Source organism: Lagenorhynchus albirostris, chromosome 4 (assembly GCF_949774975.1).
Source record: "Lagenorhynchus albirostris chromosome 4, mLagAlb1.1, whole genome shotgun sequence".
NCBI lineage: Eukaryota > Metazoa > Chordata > Mammalia > Artiodactyla > Delphinidae > Lagenorhynchus > Lagenorhynchus albirostris.
In genome coordinates, this window is record NC_083098.1 from 126,610,092 (window position 1) to 126,633,475 (window position 23,384).

The 23,384-nt window shown below is 39.6% G+C and overlaps 1 protein-coding gene and 1 long non-coding RNA gene across 2 annotated transcripts in view; one reads left to right on the top strand and one right to left on the bottom strand.

The window, feature by feature from the left end:
• Nucleotides 1-18,027: 18,027 nt before the first annotated feature.
• Nucleotides 18,028-23,384, top strand: part of LOC132520011 (uncharacterized) — a 73,815-nt gene continuing 68,458 nt past the window's right edge. The window contains exons 1-2 of the long non-coding RNA XR_009540409.1: nt 18,028-18,627; nt 22,070-22,179. This is a non-coding gene — a long non-coding RNA (uncharacterized LOC132520011). The remainder of the gene's footprint in view (nt 18,628-22,069; nt 22,180-23,384) is intronic.
• PDE5A (phosphodiesterase 5A) overlaps nt 18,501-23,384 on the bottom strand; it is a 139,590-nt gene continuing 134,706 nt past the window's right edge. Inside the window, exon 21 of the mRNA XM_060148656.1 lies at nt 18,501-23,027. Coding sequence (XP_060004639.1) covers nt 22,890-23,027 — 138 coding nt within the window. The 3' untranslated portion in view covers nt 18,501-22,889. The remainder of the gene's footprint in view (nt 23,028-23,384) is intronic.

Here is a 23,384-nt window from a genome sequence, read left to right on the forward strand (position 1 = left end):
TTTCCTAGTAAAGACAGTAGATTTAATACATAAGTCCAATTTTATTTTCTTTCAAAACCCAACTAAAGCTTTTCAAAAATCCATAGAGATGGGGAAAAGAGAAGATGAGACAATATCAATGCAAGTTTTAAACCTGGAAAGTAGATGGTAAGTGGCGAATTACTTGGTAGAACTGAGAAAGCCAAATCTAGGATGGGGTGAGGGGCAGTGGATGGGAATCAGGGAACCAACTTAATTTATACTGCAGAATCTTCAAAAGACTCCATGATTGATACCTCTGGAAGATGGGATAAAGGGGGTTAGCTGAAATATAGTGAATTGATTGAAGAGATTAGAATATACATATAGATAGAATATACATATTACATATGTTATATCATATGTCCTATATATTGTTTTATTACATATATACTGTATATTATTATAATTAAATTGTTGTCTTAAAACTTTTCTCATGAAGAAGATATCAGCTTCAGACAGATTTACAATGAATTATAACAAACTTCTAAAGGAAAAATAGTTATTGATGAGGATGTGGCCTAAGGGAACTTTTACGTACACTGTTTTAGGGAAGGTAGATTGATATTTCACTTTGAAAAAGTATTCAGTATTATATTTCCCCATTTTAAAATATACTTTAAAGTTTTTTTAATCCAGCTTTTATATGCATATTTTATCCTTCAGCAGCATATTTTTTCTTTGTCTCTTTCATATATTTTCTTATTTATTTGTTTGTTTTTATTTTTGTCTGCATTGGGCCTTCGTTGCTGCATGCAGCTTTCTCTAGTTGTGGTGAGCGGGGGCTACTCTTCGTTGTGGCGCACATGCTTCTCATTGCAATGGCTTCTCTTGTTGTGGAACACGGGCTCAGTGGTTGTGGCTCGCAGGCTCTAGAGCGCAGGCTCAGTAGTTGTGGCGCATGGGCTTAGTTGCTCCACGGCATGTGGGATCTTCCCGGACCGGGGCTCGAATCCGTGTCCCCTGCATTGGCAGGCGGATTCTTAACCACTGCGCCACCAGGGAAGCCCCTCATACATTTTCTGAAATGTTTCTTTATCACTTAACTCTTCTACTAAGTATTTCATTTCTTCCATCACATTTTTAATTTCCAAGAGCTGTTTTTTTGGTTCTCTGTTTAATTTTTCATGGCATCCTGTTTTTTTTCCCAGAGATACATATATTCTCTTATATCTGAGTATATTAATTATAGATATATTCCTGTTTTGATTTTCGAGGTTTTATACTTCCCACATATATCTAAAATCATTTCATCTATTTGTTTTGCTCTCTATCTTTCATATTAGAGTTTTTTTCTCAAATGTCTCCTTGATTAAATGTTCATTTTTAGAGGCCTGGTGAGCTTGCCAACCGTGAACTCCCTGTAGAGTGACCTGGGTGGGCCATTTGTTGGGAAAAGTGCCATGTAGTTTTCTTTAGGTCTTTCCACATGGGCTGGTCAGCTCCCACAGAGAAGACTCTTCCAAAATCTTGTGTAGAAAGTCAGGGCTTGGGACTTCCCTGGTGGCACAGTGGTTAAGAATCTGCTTGCCAATGCAGGGGACATAGGTTTGAGCCCTGGTCTGGGAAGATCCCACATGCCTCGGAGCAACTAAGCCCGTGCACCACAACTACTGAGCCTGCATTCTAGAGCCCATGAGCCACAATTACTGAGCCCGCGTGCCGCAACTACTGAAGCCCACGTGCCTAGAGCCCGTGCTCCGCAACAAGAGAAGCCACTGCAATGAGAAGCCTGCACACCACAATGAAGAGTAGCCCCTGCTCACCGCAACTAGAGGAAGCCCGTGCACAGCAACAAAGACCCAACACAGCCAAAAATAAATAAATTAATTAATTAAAAAAAAAAGAAAAAGAAAGTCAGGGCTTGGCTCCTAGTGTTCTAAAATGGGAATTGGGTGGGTCTCTCAATATTTAATAGGCACACATTCAATCAATCTTCCTGTTTCTTCATGTTTTTTGTATCTCAATTGTGTCTAGTATCCCTCAGTCAAGAGTTCTTCTGTTTACCCTCTCCGTAGAATAATTCTGCTGGCTGTGAGAGGCAATTACTCATGGGTGTAGTACAGAGAAGGCGATTCGGGAATTTATCTGCTTCTTTAAAAGCTTTCAGTCCTGCCCTTCTTTCACTGTGGCTGCTGCACTTATCCATTTTCTTTTAAAATTTGGCAAAGAAATACTAAAAGATTCTCCAGTGGGTCATGGGGATACCAAACGTATTCCTTCCTCCTCCTATTGTGTAAGAGCAACCCTTCCTTCTGATACTCGGGGTTGATTACTCCTGCTAGGATGGTGACTTCTTGCCTTGTCTTGGTCTCTTGGGAAATAGAATTCCTAACTTGCTGAAGCCAGAGTTGAAGGAGTGGGAAGTGATGGCAAAATGGCAACGTCTACTTTTACTCTTTATTTCCCAGCACCGGATATTCTACCTATTGATGATAGAGTCTCATATAATGTTTATTAATAAGTATACTATACCCTGGAGACTGATCCCCACCCTTGCAGTGTATGCATACCTTTATTTCCTTAGGAGAAATTCATAAAGTGTATTTATTTGGCCAAATGGTCACAGTAAAATCAGCTCTCATACAGATGAGGGTAAGTGTTCCTACGTCTAGGCCATGACAGAACACACTGGGCTGCCTACAAATGCCCACCACCCCCTTTCCATTCCAAATTGTTTGCTCTGCCTGGTAAGCAGTACCCTGGGTTAGTGCTGTGCAGGAACCCTGCCGTAGGGGACTGGATTCTATCATGGAATTGTCCTGGCATATAGATTATTAAGGGAAGGATATTATTGTAGGTGACAAATACAAACTGAAGTATTCGGTAATAACTTCACTCTTCTGTAATAGTTAAACAAATCTCCAATGGGGAATGACAGATATATACCCCAGGAAAAGAGTCTGTTTCTACAAGAAGTTAGTTTGGCCAGCTTGAAAATGGGAAAACAAACTTCATGGGAAACGGTTCTTATGACTTAGGCAATCACAAATGAATGATTAACTGGCCGAAATCTCATTGATGATTATGACTGTATTGTATATCAAGCTTGATCAGGGGAAGTAAGAGAGCACTTAGGGGATTGTGCTGAAATAAGCAGATTGCAGCAAATGCTCTTTGGTTACCGTTGCAATAAAAAGCTCACTCACCTCAGCCTTTTTTTTTTCCCTTGCGTAAGAGATTAAAAAAAAAAAAAGATGATGGATTTCTGTTTAACTGGGATGTGTGGGAGTGATTTGGAGGAAGGAGGTTTGGATGGAGAAAGAGGAGTAGACAGCACACATTCGGATCATCCATGAGAAGGACTCCCAGCTCAGCTGCCTTTGATCTCCAGTGCCCTCTGAGATAGTAGAAGTGCATAGTGACTCTTCTCTCTGGACAGGATAATTAGGATGTGTGTTTGCAGGCCAAGAAAGATGGCACAGGTGAGATATACACTGTACTCGCCATTGATCTGTGGGCCACAGCTCACACAGGAAGGCCTGAGGTGGCCTCTCAGAGACAGGTGATTAGCCCATTGGGTCACTTCTCCTGTCACAGCACAGTAGTGACAAGAGCAGGGACTTTGAAGCCAGACCTGAGTTCATATTCTAGCTATGTCACTTGCAAGCTGTGTGCCTTTGAGTAGGTAACCTTTCTCTGCCTTGTTTTCATTTCTGAAAACTGGGGACAAAATTATCTACTTAATAAGATTGTTGTAAGGATAAAATGAGTTAATGTATGGAAAGGGCCTGGCACATTGTTGCTGCTCAATAAACGTTCACCTCCTTCCCTCCACTCTGCTAGAAGGCCTTTCTGTAACACCAAGAATTGTCCTCTGGTAATTCTATACGAAAGGCCTCTTTAGTGTGAAATCATCTGCCAGTTGTGCCCAGGACACAGACTTCACAGCTCTTCAGAGCCCTCTAAGGGGCAGGGCTCAGGCCAGAAAGATACTTCACTTTACCTGCAGCAGGGTGGTCCTGAGGACCTCCGCCCTTGCCAAGGTAGAGCTCTCTTTCTCTGCGTAGTTGGGACGGCCCCATCCTCATCTGGAGTTTACCCTGGGTTTTGAAGAGCCTGTAAACTAGAGCAGCTAGGAAGGCCTAGGGCTGAGCAGGAGATCAGCACCCCCCCTCAGATTTTGGCTTCTGATGAAAGCACCACTGGCTTCACCTCCTCTCCTAAATCTCCTTTGAAATGCTTGTGTCTCTGATAGACTTGGAACAGACTGCATGCTCAGGGATGCTTTTTTCCCAGGTCTTCTGCCAGGGCCTTCTTCAAAGCTGGACTGATCCCTTGGTTCTGGTAATGCACAGTGACTGTCAAGACTTGTGGGGTGGAAGCTGGCAGAAATCTTTGCCCTCCCAAATTGCTCCTGGATGTTGATCCAAGCCATCTGGACATATTTAGATGATAAATCAGAAAGAGCACCTTTGCCCTCTTCTCCCAGATCTAGAAACAATGGGGAGAATTATCGGTAAGCAGTATCTGTAAAATATGAAATGTCAGCTCTCCCTTTGCCCATCTCAGCCTATGACATGCCACATCCAATTTGTCTTTGTTCCAACTGTGAGAGGACTTAATTTCATCATCCTGGCCTTTGGCAGTTAAGTGTTCTCCAAAGATATGATCTATGCTAATCTTTCAAAGTCCTGCTTAAGCAATTGTAGATAATACAGGAGGAGAGGAAACCTTGGAAACCATCATGATTATCCTACTTCTGCCCTGCTGAAACTCAATCCAAACTCCCCATGTTTTGACTTCTCTCTTCCCTACATAGATGGAATATGTTGTGCTTTTGTTAAGATGAAAAATCCAAATAATTAGAGAGTGAACAAAGTTTCAGTGAGTTTGCTGTTTCAGATTTCTCTTGAATAAAACTGTTACTTTAATCATTAAATCATTGCTTAAATGGCTTTGTTTGGAGGTATCTTATTTCTCTTTAACCTTGGGATTGTTAGCAGTTAGAAGAAAAGAGCAGTGTCTTAGATCGGTGGTTCTCAGACTTCAGCGTACATCAGAATAAAATGGAGGGCTAATAAAAAACTCAGATTGCTCAGCCTGACCCTCTGTAGGTCAGGCATAGGGCTCAAGAATTTGCATCAATGCTGATTGATGATGCTGGTGGTCCAGGAACCACAGCATGCTGGTGATGCTGATGCTGGTGGTCCAGGAACCACACTTTGAAAATTACTGATTTATATAATAAAAACCTGACCATTTGGAACCTTAGAGAGTGGAATTATTTTGTAATGCAAAGTATACCAGATTTGATATGGGTTCAATTGGCAACTTTGCAAATTATAAAAGGTGAAACAACTGAGTCTCTCAGACTCAGTTTCATCATCTGATAATCAGGAATGAAAATAATGCCTGCCTCACAGAATTGCTATAAAGGTGAGATTAAGCTCATGTATGTGAAAGAGCTTGGTAAATGGCAAAACACAATCTAAGTTTAATTCATCCTAGATATACTTTTAATAGTCAACTTTTATCTTAAAAATGAAAGCTTTTATTTTAACTTCTGGGATAGAAGTCTTTCATTGTTACCATCATAATAACAGTGACAATAATATTGATAGAAGTCTACTAGTCTACTCATTGCACTTTCTGTACTGGGCACTTAACACATTTTCTTTATGTCTTTCAAAAACCTCATAAAATCTACCTTATCATGTAAATTCTTTGCCTATCTAAAAGGAGTATACTGGACAGAATTTAAATTTTTCTTGAGGCCTCAGGGCAGGGCAGCCTCCTTGGGTGTGTGAGGCCCCTGTCTATATAAGCAATATGACTAAAAATGTATTACATGTGGTACACCCATACCATGGAATATTATTCAGAACTAAAAAGAAATGGGCTAGCAAGCCAAGAATAGACATGGAAGAAACTTAGCTGTATATTACTAAGTGGAAGAAACCAATTTGAAAAGGTTACATAGTATGTGATTCCAACCATGTGACATTCTGGAAAAGGCAAAACTGTGAAGACAGTAAAAAAAAAAAAAAAAAAATCAGTGGTTGCTAGGGGCTGAGGGAGGGGAGAGGGATGAATAGGTAGGACACACAGGGTTTTTAGGGCAGTGGAACTACTTTGTATGATACCATAGTGATGGATACAAGCAGGGAGTATATGTGAAATCTCTGTATGTTCCTCTCAATTTTGTTGTGAAACTAAAATGCTCTAAAAAAAAGTCTTTAAATTGAAAAAAAAAGGTAAGTGGTTGTCAGGTGTTGGGGGAGATGAATAGGCAGAGGACAGAGGATTTTTAGGGCAGTGAAATTACTGTTTGATACTGCAATAATAGATGCTTGTCATTATACATTTGTCCAAACCCATAGAATGTACAACACCAAGAGTGAACCCTAATGTAAACTTTGGACTTTATGTGGCAATGATGTGTCAATGTTGGTTCATCACCTGTAACAAATGAACCACTCTGGTAAGGGAAGTTGATGGTGGGGGAGACTGTGCGTGGGTGGGTATGGGGGTATCTGGGAAGTCTGTACTTTCTGTTCAATTTTGCTGTGAACCCCAAACTGCTCTATTTCCTTTGCGTGTGTGTGCGTGTTTTATTGACGTATAGTTGCTGTATGGTATTATATAAGTTACAGGTGTACAATATAGTGATTCACAATATTCAAAGGTTATACTTCATTTATAGTTATTATAAAATACTGGCTATATTACCCGTGTTGTATATCCTTGTAGCCTATTTTATACCTAATAGTTTGCACCTCTTACTCCCCCACCCCTATAGTGCCTCTCCCCTACTCCCCACTGGTATCCACTAGTTGCTTCTCTTTGAGTCTGCTTCTTTTTTTGTTATATTCACTAGTTTGTTGTATTTTTTAGATTCCACATATAAGTGATAGCATACGGTATTTGTCTTTGTCTGACATTTCAGTCAGCATAATGCCTTCCAAGTCCATCCATGTTGCTGCAGATGGCAAAATTTCATTCTTTTTTATAGCTGAGTAATATTCCATTGTATATGTGTGTGTATATATACGCACACCACATCTTCTTTATCCATTCATCCATTGATGGATGCTTAGGTTGCTTCCATATCTTAGCAATTATAAATAATGCTGCTGTGAACATTGGGGTGTGTGTATCTTTTTTTGAATTACTGTTTTTGTGTTTTTTTGGATATATACCCAGGAGTGGAATTGCTGGGTCATTTGGTGGTTCTATTTTTAGTTTTTTGAGAAACCTTCATGCTGTTTTCACAGTGGCTGCACTAGTTTACATTCCCACCAACAGCATATGAGCGTTCTCTTTTCTCCACATCCTTGCCAACATTTGTTATTTGTTTTCTTTTTGATGATAGCCATTCTGACAGGTGTGAAGTGATATCTCATTGTGGTTTTGATTTGCATTTCCCTGGTGATTAGCAGTGTTGAGCAACTTTTCATGTGTCTGTTGGCCATCTGCCTTTCCTCTTTCAAAAAATGTCTGTTTAGGTCTTCTGCCCATTTCTTAATCAGGTTGTTTGTTTTTTTTGATGTTGAGTTGTATGAGCCATTTATATATGCTGGATATTAATCCCTTATTGATCATATCATTTGCAAATACTTTCTCCCATTTAGTAGGTTGTCTTTTCATTTTGTTGATAGTTTCCTTTGCTGTGCCAAAGCTTTTAAGTAGGTCCCATTTGTTTTTTTTTTGCTTTGATTTCCATTATTCTAGGAGATAGATCCAAAAAAATATTGCTGCGATTTATGTCAAAGAGTGTTCTGCTTATGTTTTCCTCTAGGTGTTTTATAGTATCCAGTCTTACATTTAGGTCTTTAATCCATTTTGAGTTTATTTTTATGTATGGTGTTAAAGAATATTCTAATTTCACTTTTTTTAACATGTAGCTGTCCAGTTTTCCCAACACCATTTATTGAAGAGACTGTCTTTCTCCCATTGGATAGTCTTGCCTCCTTTGTTGTTGATTAATTGACCATAGGTGCATGGGTTTATTTCTGGGCTTTCTATCCTGTTCCATTGACCTGTATGTTTGTTTTAGTGCCAGTACCATACTGTTTTGATGACTGCAGCTTTGTAGTATAGTCTGAAGTCAGGGAGCCTGATTTCCTCCAGCTCTGTTTTTCTTTCTCAAGATTGCTTTGGCTATTTGGTGTCTTTTGTGTCACCATACAAACTTTAAGATTTTTTGTTCTAGTTCTGTGAGAAATGCCAATGGTAATTTGATAGGGGATGCATTGAATCTATAGATTGCCTTGGGTAGAATAATCATTTTGACAATATTGATTCTTCCAATCCAAGAACATGGTATATCTTTCCATCTGTTTGTGTCAGCTTTGATTTCTTTCATTAGCAGCTTATAGTTTTCTGTATACAGGTCTTTTGCCTCCTTAGGTAGGTTTATTCCTAGGTATTTTATTCCTTTGGATGCAGTGGTAAATGGGATTGTTTCCTAAATTTCTATTTCTTTTAGTTTGTTGTTAGTATATAGAAATGCAAAATATTTCTATGTATTAATTTTTTATCCTGCAGCTTTACTGAATTCATTGGTGAGCTCTAGTAGATTTCTGGTGGCATCTTTAGGATTTTCTATGTGTCGTATCATGTCATCTGCAAATAGTGACAGTTTTACTTCTTCCTTTCCAATTTGGATTTCTTTTATTTCTTTTATTGTATCACTATAAACTTCCCTCTTAGACTGCTTTTGCTGCGTCCCATAGGTTTTGAATTGTTGCGTTTTCATTTTCATTTGTCTGTTGGTATTTTTTAAAAATTTATTTATTTTATATATTTTATTTTTGACTGTGTTGGGTCTTCATTGCTGTGCGCGGGCTTTCTCTAGTTGCGGTGAGTGGGGGCTACTCTTTGTTGCAGTGCATGGGCTTCTCATCGCGGTGGCTTCTCTTGTTGTGGCTCATGGGCTCTAGAGCACAGCCTCAGTAGTTGTGGCGCAGGGGTTTAGTTGCTCCACAGCATGTGGGATCTTCCCGGACCAGGGCTCAAACCCATGTCCCCTGCATTGGCAGGTGGATTCTTAACCAGTGTGTCACCACGGAAGCCCCCTCTCTTGGTATTTTTTAATTTCCTTTTTGATTTCTTTGATGCATTGCTTGTTTAGTGGCATATTGTTTAGCCTCCATGTGTCTGTGGTTTTTTTGCAGTTTTTTTTCTTGTAGTTGATTTCTAGTCTCATAGTGTTGTGATTGGAAAAGATGCTTGATAAGATTTCAATTTTCTTCAATTTTAACAAGGCTTGTTTTGTTGCCCAGCATGTGATCTATCCTGGAGAATGTTCCATGTGCACTTGGAAAGAGTGTGTATTCTGTTGCTTTTGGATGGAATGCTGTCTATATATCAGTTAAGTTAATTTGGTCTAATGTGTCATTTAAGGACTGTGCTTCCTTACTGATTTTCTGTCTGCATGATCTTTCCTTGATGTAAGTGGAGTATTAATGTCCCCTACTATTCTTGTGTTACCGTCAGTTTCTCCTTTATGTCCATTGATATTTGCCTTATATATTTGGGTGCTCCTCTCTTGGATGCATATGTATTTACAATTGTTGTATCTTCTTCTTGGATTGATCCCTTGATCATGAGGTAGTGTCCTTTGTCTCTTGTAGCAGTCTTTATCTTAAAGTCTCTTTTGTCTGATATAAGTATTGCTACTCTGGCTTTCAGTTGATTTCCATTTGCATGGAATACCTTTTTCCATTCCCTCACTTTCAGTCTGTGTATGTCTCTAGATCTGAAGTGAGTCTCTTGTAGGCAACATGTATATGGGTCTTGCTTTTGTATCCATTCAGCCACTCTGTGTCTTTTGGTTGGAGTATTCAGTTCATTTACATTTAAGGTAATTATCTATATGTAGTCATTATTGCCTTTTTGTCAATTGTTTTAGATTTGTTTTTGTAGGTCTTTTTTTCCCCTTATTTTCCTCTTCTCTTGTGATTTGATGACTATCTTCAGTGTTATTTTGGATTCCTTTTTCTTTTTTGTGTGCATATATAATTATAGATGTTTGGTTTGTGTTTACTGTGAGGTTTTTGTATAGTAATCTCTCTCTCTCTCTCCCTCTCTCTCTCTCTCTCTCTCTCTCTCTCTCTCTCTCTATATATATATATATATATATATATATATACACACATGATTGTTTTAAGTTGCTGACCTCTTAATTTCAAAGCAAGCTGGCTAAGAACAAAACAACTAGTGAAAATGAAAGAGGTCTAGAACCCGAGGCTTAGCATGTGTTCTTTTTTTTTCATTTTTACATCTTTATTGGAGTATAATTGCTTTACAGTGTTGTGTTAGTTTCTGCTGTATAACAAAGTGAATCAGCTATATGTATACATATATCCCCAGGTTTCAGTTTTTTTTTTTAACATCAAATGCATTTTAAAACCCTGCATTTGTATTCTCCTCCCTTCATGATTACTGTTTTTGATATCATATTTTACATCTCATTGTTCTGTATATCCCTTAATTGCTTATTGTGGATATAGATGATTTTACTACTTTTGTCTTAACCTCCCTACTAGCTTTGTGTGTAGATGATTTCCTAGCTTTACTGTATGTTTGCCTTTACCAGTGAGCTTTCTCATTTTGTAATTTTCTTGTTTCTAGTTGTGGCCTTTTCTTTTTCACCTATAAAATTTCCTTTAATTGGTTGTAGAGCTGGTTTGGTAGTTCTGAACTCTTTTAGCGTTCGCTTGTCTGTAAAGCTTTTGATTTCTTCCTCAAATTTGAAGGAGAACCTTGCTGGGTAGAGTATTCTTGGTTGTAGGTTTTCCCCTGTCATAACTTTAAATATATCATGCCACTCCCTTCTGGTCTGCAGAGTTTCTGCTGAAAAATCAGCTGATAGCCTTATGGGAGTTCCCTTTATGTTATTTGTTGTCTTTTTTTGTCCCTTGCTGCTTTTAATATTCTCTCCTTATCTTTAAATTTTGTCATTTTAATTATGTTGTGTCTTGCTCTATTCCTCTTCATGTTAATCCTGTATGGGACTCTCTGCGCTTTCTGGTTTTGGGCAACTGTTTCCATTCCCAGATTAGGGAAGTTTTCAGCTATTATGTCTTCTATATTCTCAGCACCTTTCTCTTTCTCTTCTCCTTGGAGTCCTATAATACAGACGTCAGTGGGCTTGATGTTGTCCCAGAGGTCTCTTAAACTGTCCTCATTTCTCTTCATTCTTTTTTCTTTTTTCTGTTCAGTGGCAGTGATTTCCTCTACTCTGTCTTCCAACTTGCTGATGTGTTCCTCTGTATCATTTAGTCTACTGTTGATTCCTTCTAGTGTATTTTTCATTTCTATTATTGTATTCTTCACCTCTGTTTGGTTGTTCTTTATATTTTCTAACTCTTTGTTAAAAATTTCTAACTTCTTGCTCTGTGCATCCATTCTTCTCCCGAGTTCTTTGATCATCTTTACATCTGAACTCTTTCTTGGGTAGGTTGTCTGTCTCCACTTCACTTAGTTCTTCTTCTGGGGTTTTATCTTGTTCGTTCATCTGGAACATAGTCCTCTGCTGCCTCATTTTGTTTAAGTTGCTATTTATATTTTTATGTATGTGGTAGGTTAGTTATGTTTCTCAACCTTGGAGAAGTGGCCTTCTGTAGGAGATGCCCTATGCCTCACACACTCCCCTCTTGTCACTCAAGCTATATGCTCTAGGGGTTCCCCCTAAGAGGGCTGTGTGGGTCCTTCTGTTTTGATGGGCTATGTGGGTGGTCTTACAGGTTTGGGTGACCCCCAGCCTGGTTGGTTGCCAGGCCCTGCCTCATGTGGATGTTGCTGGCTGCTAGTTAGTGTGGCCTGGTCATGAGGCGGCTGGCTGCAGAACCCTAGGAGGCCCTGGGGCTAGTCCTGGCTCACTGGTGGGTGGAGTCTGGGTCCAGAAGACTCCAGGGCTGGTGCCAACTCATTGGTGGATAAAGCCAGGTCCTGGGGTTAGTGCCAGATTACTGGCAGGCAGAGCCAGGTCCTGAAGTTGCTGCAGGGCCCAGAAATCCTGGAGCTGGTGTCAGGTCACTGGGGCAGAGGTGGGGGGGTGGGGTGGGGGGCACCAGTTCCTGACACAGTTGGGTATGGGGTCTGGGGAAGCTTGTGCTGGCCTGCTAGTGGGCACAGCCAGGGCCTGGCTTGTCCCAGGGTGGGGTCTGGCCTGCTGTGGGTAGGCTGTGTCCACAGGTTGTGTGAGTGTGGTTTTCTTGTGTCTCATGTCTGCCCCCTGATGATTGAGGCTGGTCTAGAGGCTAATACAGGCTTCCTGGAGGGCACGGTCAGTACCTGCCCACTGGTGGATGGAGCTGGGTCTTGGCCCTCTGATGGGCAGGGCCATGTGTAGGGGAGTGTCAAGAGATGGCTATGGGCTCAGGAAGTCTTTAGGAAGCCTGTCTGCTGATGGGTGGGGCTGTGTTCCTGCCCTGTTAGTTGTTTGACCTGAGGTGTCCAAGCACTGGTGCCCTAAAGGCTGTTGGGTAAGGCCAGGTTTTGGCACTAATGAGCTAGAGGGAGGATCCCAAAATGGCAGCCACCAGCAGGTAGGTCCGTGTGGTAGAAGGAGCTCCCCAGTGTGGCTGCTGCCAATGTCTATGTCCCCAGGGTGAGCCTCAGCCACCCCTGCCTATCCGGGAGACTCTCCAAGACCGGCAGTTAGGTCTGGCCCTGGATCCTATCAAATTACTGCTTTTACCCTGGGTCCTGGTGTGAGATTTTATGTGTACCTTTTAAGAATGAAGTCTCTATTTCCCCCAGTCCTGTGGGGCTCCTGAAATTAAGCCCCACTGACCTTCAACACCAAATCCTCTGGGGGCTCATTTTTCCAGTGCAGGATCCCTGGGCTGGTGAGCCCAACAGAACTCTCACTCCTGTGGGACAACCTCTGCTGTATAATTATTCTCCAGTTTGTGGGTTGCCCACCTAGGGCTATGGGACTTGGTTATATCATGAGTCCACCCCTCCTACCTGTCTCACTGTGGTTCCTGCTTTATGTCTTTAGCTGTAGAAGATCTTTTTTGGTAGGTGCAGTCTTTTCCATCAGTGATTGTTCTGCAATTAGTTGTGGTTTTTGTGTGCTCATGAGAGGTGATCTCAGGGTCTTTCTACTCTGCTATCTTGGCCAATCCTCTTCCAACCCAAAACTGCTCTGAAAAATGGTCTATTAAAAGAACACACCAAAAATGTATTACATAATTCGTGAGTCCATGTGAGAGTGACTGTGTTAGACAGAATAATGGCCCCCAAAGATGTTCACATCCTAACCCCTGGAACCTGTGACTATGCCACTTTGCATGGCTAATGGAGCTTTGCAGATATGATTGTTAAGCATTTTCAAATAGGAAACTCATCCTGGATTATCTGGGTGGGCCAAATGTAATCATAAGGATCCTTATAAGAGGGAGACAGGAGTGTTAGAGAAGACAATGTGAGGATGGAAGCGGGGGTCAGGGGGAGTGTGTGTATGTGTGACTGTGAGAGAGGGAGAGTGCTTTGAAGATGTTATGCTGTTGGCTTTGAAGATGGAGGAAGAGGTCATCAACTAAGCAGTGCAGGCAGCCTCTGAAAGCTCAAAAAGGCAAGGAAATGGCCTCTAGATGGAATGTAGCCTTGCTGACACATTTTAGACTTTTGATCGCCTGAATTATAAGATAATAAATTTGTGTTAAGTCAGTACATTTGTGGTAGTTTGCTACACCAGCAGTAGGAAACTAATATCATGTTTTTTCAATGAAAATTTAGGAAACTGAATACAGAAGAGATATGTACATATTTCATTACCATGTAAAAATCAATTCATGTTGATAGTGTTCAATTTCAGGAACCACCTGCTTGTATTCTTTACTGTCAAATGTGTTCTTTGTCTCTAACTTCATAACTCCCACTGACAGAAGAAAATAGTGACTGTTATACTCACAATGCTGTGGTCTTTAAAACCAGTTTGTACAAAAATAATGTAGATCTTCTTGCCTCTGCAGTTCCCTAATACCATTTATTTATATTGGTTATATGATTACTCATGACGCTGCCTCATTCATTGTGCTGCCTGTGAATACTCGCTTCCAATGACTCAAAGTTTGTTCGTGTGCTTCAGTGCTGACTATCACAGATGCAAGTCTTAAACAGGATAGGCAGGAAAAAAATGTGAATGGTAAGTTCTGGTCGTGTGAAATTTACTTTTCAGAATTTTCTAATATAAAATAGAACAACATATCTTCCAACTATGCTTCTCTTGAATTCTTTAGTGAATTCACTGCATTCCTAAAATGGGATCTCTTTCAGTGTTGACTTCACTCCTGCCTTCTATACAGCCAGCAGCAGGAAGGAGAGAGGAGGAAGATGTTCTTATTTGCACATTCTCTGTGCTCTCAAAGGGCACAGCTTACAAGCAGACCCAGGAAAGCGCTGATTTACCACATTCATCAGACACAGGAGAGGACATTGATTGAAAAGACCCATTGGTATGAGCAAGTCTCTAAACCCTAACAGGAGGTAGGCATAGCACTCCAAGAACATCATGGCGACAGTGGCTCGTATGGAGCTTTGTAGAGGTGGTCCTGTAAATAAGTTCCTTTGGAGAGCATGCTGTGGTCAGATGACTTTACTGACACTCCCTGCCTTGACCCCCACCCCTCCGTAGGCTATACCTTGGGACAGCGCACATACTGAACACACTTACCTAGGATTTTCAACTTGCACTGGATCAGGGTAGAAAGAAACAAATCCCCAGTGTTTACTGTTTTTATTAGATTAATCACACCCGTTTTAGGACTGTGGACTGATGGCTGTCACCCTCCAATCACATATCTGACTGGGTTAAGGGTGGAACAGGAGACCAAGAGTGCCATTTTAGGGGTCTCCCTTCATTTGGAAACACAAGAGTGAGGAATCAATGATTCCTCCCAACCACCTCTATCAAAGAGTTCTGTTGCCTGAATTTCTTGGGTATCTGATCGTACAGTCTTGTGGCTTCTGACTTTGTACACTGTGAATTGTTTCCTCATGTATTTTGCAATTACGAATTTTTCTTTAGTGGCATTATTTCTGTGGAAATTTCATGGGCCTATTTGAGGCTGTGTTCTTCCAAAGACATTTTGCCTTTGCTTTTGCCAGTTGTTCAGGGATATTACCTGCCTGAGACTTCTTTTTCTGCTATTTATCAATAACTTGGGTAGTCCTGCATCACATTCAAACCCCAAATCTGTGTTAATGTGAGGATGGACTCAATGTTACAATTTTTTTTTTTAAACCAGAGCTCAGATTAAGACAGGCATGCTTCCTTCAGTTGTCCTGTGTCTCTGAGTGAATTTTACCCCCTCCCCTTTCTACATGTTGAGAGCACAGCTTTCAGAGTTTTCAGTCTTGCTTGGAGGGCCATACCCCAAGTGCTTCACTGGATCTCAAGACCATGTTTCCTGGTCTGATTTAAAACCCCTTCATTATATAGATCTGCAAATATTCCCAGGCCTGACATAGTATCAGCTCACATGCTTGCTGATTGGATTTTTAATTTGCTTTATTTTGGCCTGTGGGGATTTCTCTTATTTTCTTAAAAGCTCAAATATACATTTAAAGGACATTAGCTGGAGTATAATATATAAAAATACTGAATCATCATGTTGTACACCTGAAACTAACATATTGTAAATCAACTACACTTCAATTTTTAAAAAAATGACATTTGCTTTATTTTATATAACATTCATAAGTATTCATAATATTTGTAAATATATTTTTAACCCTTATCATTTAAAAATATAAAATTTATAATTATTTAAATAAATTGTGAGAAGGCTTTCAAGTTCTCAAGTTTGCTACTTCTAGGTCTTCACATGTTTTCTTCTGCCTAGGAATACTCTTCTTCCTTTTCACTTAGCTATAAACCAGTTGTCACACACTTAAAGAACCACCTGTAAACCCTCCACTCCCATCCTCAGTGCATAGACATGGCTGTCTCTTTGCCCTGGTGTGTAGCCTCCTCTGGACTAGATGCTTTGTGAGACCATGCCTATTAGTTTACCCCAGCCTGACACTCAGGAGAGAATCAAGTATTTATGAATGAATGAACGTCTTCTGTTTGCTTATTTTTATTTTTAAATGTAAATCTTGTCTTTTCCACAAGATCATTGGCCTCTAGCCTTTGTGAATTTTCCTTGGCTCCTAGCAATATGGTAAAACTCCCTGGGAGTAACTCCACCAATGGTTATCAATTTATGAATTAAAGCCTGGTAACTAATTTTTCACAATAGAAAACAAATATTCTTACCCCAAATTGTTTTATTCAGTTTTTGTTTTTCATCTTAAAATTCAGCTCTTTTCCAACTGAGAATTTCGAAAAATGCTGTATTGAGTTTTCTGTTGTCCTTCATTGGAATTACCTTCTCCTTTCTTTATAAAAAATTCAATTTTATGTCAAATGGGAAAGGAGAGAAGTCTAGTCTTTCACTCAGTGTTTGTTGAGTACCTTCAAAGTACAAGACAGAGTACAGAGATGCTGGTGGGAGGGCTGTGTGATTCAGGTAGGTGTTCTTAGAGCAGGGGAGAATCAAGTATGTTTGAAGCCCTTATGAATGGAGCCAGAACAGAAAAAGAGAAGCAGAGGTTTAAGAAACAGAGGAAATAATGATAGGACATGGTCCTGCCTTCATACACTCCTCCAAGTGCATTACTCATTCTAACAGACTTGGTAGAGCACCCTTAGTAACTACTTCTGTTGGCTTTTCTGGAGAGAGAGCAGCTGTAGCCGAGGTAGTTGTTGAGCATGTTTTACACTTTTTCTCCTTGGTCAGGGTGCATCAGCGAGATCAGGGAATTAGTGATTTTCAGAGAGCTGGTTGGTAAAGGGGGAAGCTAGTGTCTTAGAGGAATATATGCTGGATTGGCGTCATATAAAGCCTAAAAAACACTCCTGTTGGGTAGGGGAAACAGTGATATGAAATATGGCTCTAAAAGTAATATAGGGGATATTAACGTTTAAAGCTATTGTGATAGTTCATGTTCATTCCTTTTTTCTCCCCCTTAGCCATGCAGTCTTGTCCCTTAAATTCACTTAGAAAGATGAATCCTAAAATGTGCCATTGGGATTCTGTCAGATGACTTGAGTCAACTCAGTTCCTGAATATTTACACACCACACACATACACACACATGCACGCTCATACGTACACTTAAAATGAGGCAAACGTGCCATTTAGTTAGATTTCTTTTGATTCAAATAATTATTTTGATTCCATTCATAATTCTTGTGGATGTTTATTTTGAAAAAATGGGTTGTAAATTAGAAACATAGAGTCTTTCTCCTGCCAAGGCTGAATATAGCTTAAAATCAAGGAATATTCTCTGCAGGTTTCAAAGTGTTTCTGTTAATTTGTTATATGCCTTAAAAAAACAGAAAATTATATACTGACATTTGCATATATCAAATATATCCCTGTTTGCTGAGAAGGCAGCACAGCGGATAGCAAGAATGTGGGTTCAAGAGAGTTGTCAAATGCCTCCCTTTTCTACAAGAAGGGATGATGTCTCTGTGGATGGAATATTGAGTATCAATCAGAGAGACTTCAGGTGATCAGTTATTGTTTGGGGAAAATCTTAAAGAAATGATCCTGGACAAAGGAAAGTAAGCAAATCTTAATTCCCCATTGATTTTTTCCATTTGTTTTTCTTTAGCTGGTAAAAATCTTTAAAAAAGCAGTTTTATTCATTGTTTGTACCCAGTAAGATTACTTCTTTAAATACAGCTGAGACTGGCGCACTCTAGTGATCAGAAGGTCTAAAATACTGTTTTACATGAGCTTTCATTTTACTTTTGCCTTTAGCTTTGTGAATTAGGCATAGCCTAGATATTCTGCTCCACGTGAAGAGGGCTTGTCTAGTGGCAAAAGTAAATAACGAGTCAGAAATCTTGCATTTAATTATACCTCCATGCCTCTAGACTAGCAGCACTGAAGCACGGTGGTACCTGGGATCCTGTGATGGCACGGCATTAGCTATTACTAGATGAACTAAAGGAACGTTAACTCTAAAATCCCAAACAAAACCAGATCTGCTGGGTGTGGGAAATCTTGTATCTAATGCTTCTAGGTAGCCCATTTGATCCACTAAGAGTGGATTTGGGACCTTTTACTATTAAAATTCAAAAAGAGAATTAAGTGGAATAAATACCTGCTTTCAAACTAGACAGATCTGGGATCGAATCCAGCTCATGCCATTTGGCAAGTATTTAATTCCTAAGCCTTAGCTCCGCATGCAACCTGAGGATGGTAACAATCATCACCCTCTATAGAATTGTTAGGGACTTGAGAAGTGGTGAGGTGTATGGAAAATGTTGCCCTCAAACTGGTAGCAAAGAATATTAACAAGAAGACTATTACTGAGGTGTCTAGGCTGAGGAAAGAAAGGAGTTTATTAAACCACATCTTTTTCAGCTAACAGGACCACAGGTTAGCCTGATTAAAGTCTCTCAAACTATTGGGCCCATTCTCCCTGCCTAAAATTCAGAGTCCCTAATAATCACACAACACTCATACCTGCTTGTTCACTCTTCTTTTTATTCTTACAAAGCATGGCAAAATGAGGAGGCAACTGACAAGCGAAGAGTTTGCGCAGTGGAGAACCACCCTGACCGTCTCTTGACTTTACAGGGATCGTAGGTGGGTAAGTGTTCCTTTAAAGTGATTTTGTCATAGGAGAGTCACATGAAATGGTTCTCATGGTGGGGGGAGAGGAAAGACAAGAAATCAACATTCACAATTATTTAAAATGACTTAAAAGCTAAACATAATATACATAGTAACTCCTTTATCCTAGTACAAAAATAGTGCCAGAAACTATATATTTGTTCAAATGTATTGAAAAGGTGTAAGAATACAAATAGATATTAACAGTGGCTAGTGATGATTCATAAGCTTTTTCTTAAACTGAAATAGAAATTTATATTTTCAACTATTTACATGGTGTTCAACATCTATTAAGATATGTTTACACAGACTTTTGAGAAGCATATGGAAGGGCAAAGTGAGCTTTAATACTTTCTTCCTCACTCCCTACGCTGGAGCAGAAGGGGTCCAAAACTGTGTGCAATTTAACAGTCTAAAAGAACTCTTGAGTAATCTCTACCTGGCTAGCATATGGAAAAATAATCTACATAGTGGAATATATGACTCCTTACTTACATAAGGTGTTCTGTAAGCTATCAGGAGGCTAAGTGATTCATGCTTGCAAGAAGACAAGATGTTCACTGACTGACAGATTCTTAATAAGTTCCAGGTAAAGAAGGTCCTTGGAAAACTATGTAATACATATGTTATAGATGGAAATGAAAGTGATAACTGTACCCTATATTTTCATGTTAAATCGGCAGGATCAGAAGCTGGTAAGTCTCTTATCCAGCACTCCCTGCAGAGACTGTGAGCTCCTTGAGGTCACTGCTCTCTCCCCAGTGGAGCACAGTGCCTGACATGCAGCAGGAACTCAATAAAAGGTGGATCGAGGCATGTCTAACACTGAGCAGTTACATTATACCACCTTGTTTTAACTGTAGTTGTTCTCAGGAGAGGAGAGCAGTTACATCCCTTCCCCACCCCGCCTTCTTAAATCAATCTTGTAAAACAAAACAAGCAGCATTTCTTTTGATGGCCTGTAAAGCTTTAGGAGTACAATCAGGTGGAAAACACAGGAAAATTGAACATCAGATTGGAGTAGGTCTAACATTTGTGCTCTGTGCTGAAAATAAAGGCACTTCACTGCTAGGCAAGAATATATCTGTAACCGGTTTCCTCCCGCAATCCATTATTTCCAGTACACTTTCATACACTTTCTTTTCTCCAACACTCCTATGGAAGGAAACCATTCTTCATAGTAAAGAGATCAGTGGTGAAACATCATCGTCCAGGGTTTGTACCGTGAGATGAGGTGCTCAAACAGCTCTAAATCTCACACATCTCGTGATCTGCATGAGAAGCCAAAGAAATGTACTATCTTTTTCTCAGTCTTGGAAACTCAACACAGGAAATGACTTAAGGGATTAGATACCTTGCTCTTTGGCCTGCTATCCCATTTCTGACAGTGGTCTCCAGGGCCCATTAGGGCTTACACAGTAGCTGCCTTCTGTGACATCCTCCTCTGAGACAAGGCTTAGCCCAAACATAACTCCTTCAACAGCACAACTTGTTCACACTCACAGAGGTTAAAGAGACTTACACAAGTTCACACAGGATTGTGGCTGGCAAAGGCCAATCCTGTGAAAAGTACAAGACCAGGCAATTTTATAGACATCTTCTCACAACTTAGTAAAATAGTGGGAACTTTTGGGGCTGAAAAATGAAATGAAATGGTATCGTGGTACTCAGCTATAATGAAAACAAACAAACTAATCTAGAGCAAAAACAACTTCTTGCTAGGTTACAGGTAATATAAATATAGGGTAGGGTGAGAGAAGACTACATATATATTTTTTTTCCAACTTGAGAAGATACTGGAAAGGAAATCCACATAAGAAGAAAATTTGTGCCCATGTACCAGGTAATAATCCATGTATGGAGTGATTTTCCTAAAAAATTAAGAATTATTTGAACCAAGTAACCAGTCCTAAAGAAGTATTCTTCTTCTGTATGAACTAAAATACCCAAAAATGAAATAGGTATGTCACTGCCCCACTTCTTTCAGTTTCTAAACTAGTAAGGTAAAATAAGCCATTATCTAAAAGTAAACCAAAAATTTATAATCTAAATACACTTTCTTGCTTTTTGAAATGACACACATACAGATCCTCCGCACATAGTCTACTGTGTCTTTAAAAATCTCAGTGACATATATTAGAGGGCTCTAAACAAACTACTAAAGTATTTGACTACCGATTTTAGCATAACTGCTAAATCACAATGTGTACGGCAAAAAGATAGGTTATTAAAGACTGCTATTCTTCAGACAATTTTTCTGTACTAAGGAATTGTGTCTGCATGCATAGGTGTATACCAGTATGTAGATACATTATTTTAGTGACAGTCTTTGTAAGTTACACACCAGTGCCACCAAGAGGCAACCTCACAGACCTCATGTATATTACATAAAACAGAATAACATCTTGAAAATACAGGTGTCACAACAGTAATACATAGCCCTTACTGCTACAAAGTAATGGCAATACAATTTGTTTTGCTTTCTTTTTAGAACCTGAAGGGTAAGAATAAAGCCACTTTATGTCAAGATACGTATACACACTCAGAATTTTAAAAACTTAACGAATATGTTGAATTTTAGGTAGTTTAGGGAACAAATGGTTATGAATGGAAAACATGTTTTAATGAAAAGTCTTTGAGAATGCTGCATTATCATATCGCCAAGAGCTTTTCTATACAAACTAGTTTTAGAAACTCAGAAACTTTATTCAGGGGTGGGGAGGGGGGTGAACAGATCAAACAAATACCTCTCTTCCTACTCTTGCCCACAAACAAACATTATTGCATATTTAGAGCAGATTTTCTTTTCCTGAACTAGGTTCTCAGTTCATTATCTACTTCTCCAATATGTAATAAAAGTGTCTTTAGGGGCACACATGTACGGTGGGAATACAATTAAATGGGCTCAAATTCTAAGAAAATGTTAACATTTTCCAAATGTACTAAAAGCTGTGAGAAGTAGATACCACTAACTACAAGCTCAGGGCCAGTGTTTAGGGTACATACCCAAACTTCTGTGATTCTGGGTTGACTAGTCCTGTAAACCAAGATATGGCAGTTTCTCAGTCACAAACTCAATACTGCTAAGTTTATTCAAGCTTAAGGTTTCTTACCATATTGTTCCCTCGATTTAATTTTTGACCCTAATATCAAGCATAGCCCTTTGCTCTTTGCACTTTTCTCTGTACTCCATTTAACAAACAGAAAAAAATATGATTCAGTTTGTACCCTCTTATCTTATACAGTCATCTCTCACTTCAGGCTAATGCTCCCATGATCACTTTTTCTCGCTCTCCTGTTGAGTTTTAAAGTGTTGACTTACAAGCTATGGCTTATAAGGTGAATGATAAGGAAGTTATTTAAAAAAGGAAGTTCGGTATTCAAAACACTCACTGACTGTCAGAAGTGTCTTCCAGCAGAACGTTCTCTTCACTGACAGCCATCCTCGGCTGTTCTGTTTCTGCATCACACTCATCCCTCAAAGTCAGTGACTGGATCTTCTCCCAAGGTTTCCCCTGCTTTCCATTAGGTAGGTTAGATCAAAGCGAGTTTATGGGTAGCCTTTGGATAGATTTATTGCATTGAAATGAGAAATTTCTCTCCTGCCTGTTCTCTAACAACAAAAAAAGCAAAATAATTAAATAATGCCTTTTCTTTACAGTACTACCTTATAGTACTTTCCATTTGTTTAGAGTTTTAACTTTTTTTGTTAAGGTAATACAGTGTTGACAAATATACCCCATTCCTCTTAAAATCCACTCAGCCAATATTTTTCTCTATTCTATGAAGGTTTTAAATGTCACAGAATATATTCACTTTGCTCCTAGCCTGTTTTTAAGAAAAACGATTCCAAACATTCTTGAAAGATTGGTAATTCAGAAAACACAAAACCAATTATTTAAAATCACCAGCAAGAAAAAACAAAAAAAAACAAAAAAACCAGCCTCAGTGCAAGAATGCAACTTGTACCTCGCAGTACACAAAATATCACAAACAGAGCTCTTATCCATGTGCTAAGAGTAGGTGTCATTGATAATCTCAGTTCAGTGGCATAAAACAAATATACAGAAAATATGCAATAGTCCTCTAAAAACATTTCATGCTGTGTTGTCAAAAGTTGTGCAAAAATAAAAATACAGCAGTGTCAAAGTATACACCAAATCTGTACAGTGTATAGCAAAACTAGGCATACTGCAGAATACGCCATCTGTAAACTTCAACTCTGCATGAATAGGCCACTCAGTTCCGCTTGGCCTGGCTGCTTTCCCCATTAATCAATGTCTTCTCCTGCTGTTCTGCAAGAGCCTGCCATTTTTGCCTGTTCTTTCTGCAGCCATCCAGCAAAGGGAAACAGTCCTCCGATACGTGGGTCAGGGCCTAAAGAAAGAAAAGAAAGCCAACAACTAGATGGCAGCTAGGAAATAAGCCCTCTCCCCAGGCCTGACGCAAAGGGCCACATTGTACACTCACTTCATAAGCAGGCCCACTGCTGGGATTCTCACAAACTGTGTGAGCACAGATCATTTATGAATGATTCCTCTTAAGCTATACAGACAGGGAGTACATGCTGAGAGAGAGAGAGCAAACACACATTCCAAAATAACATTATTGAGCTATGGAGGCAGATCTGTGTGGAATCGGCTCTGCAGAGAAATAATCCATTTGCTTTTATGTAGTGCAAATGGTTCTCCCTAAGTGTTGACTGCCTTGAGAGCTGCTTAGTTTTTCTGTTTT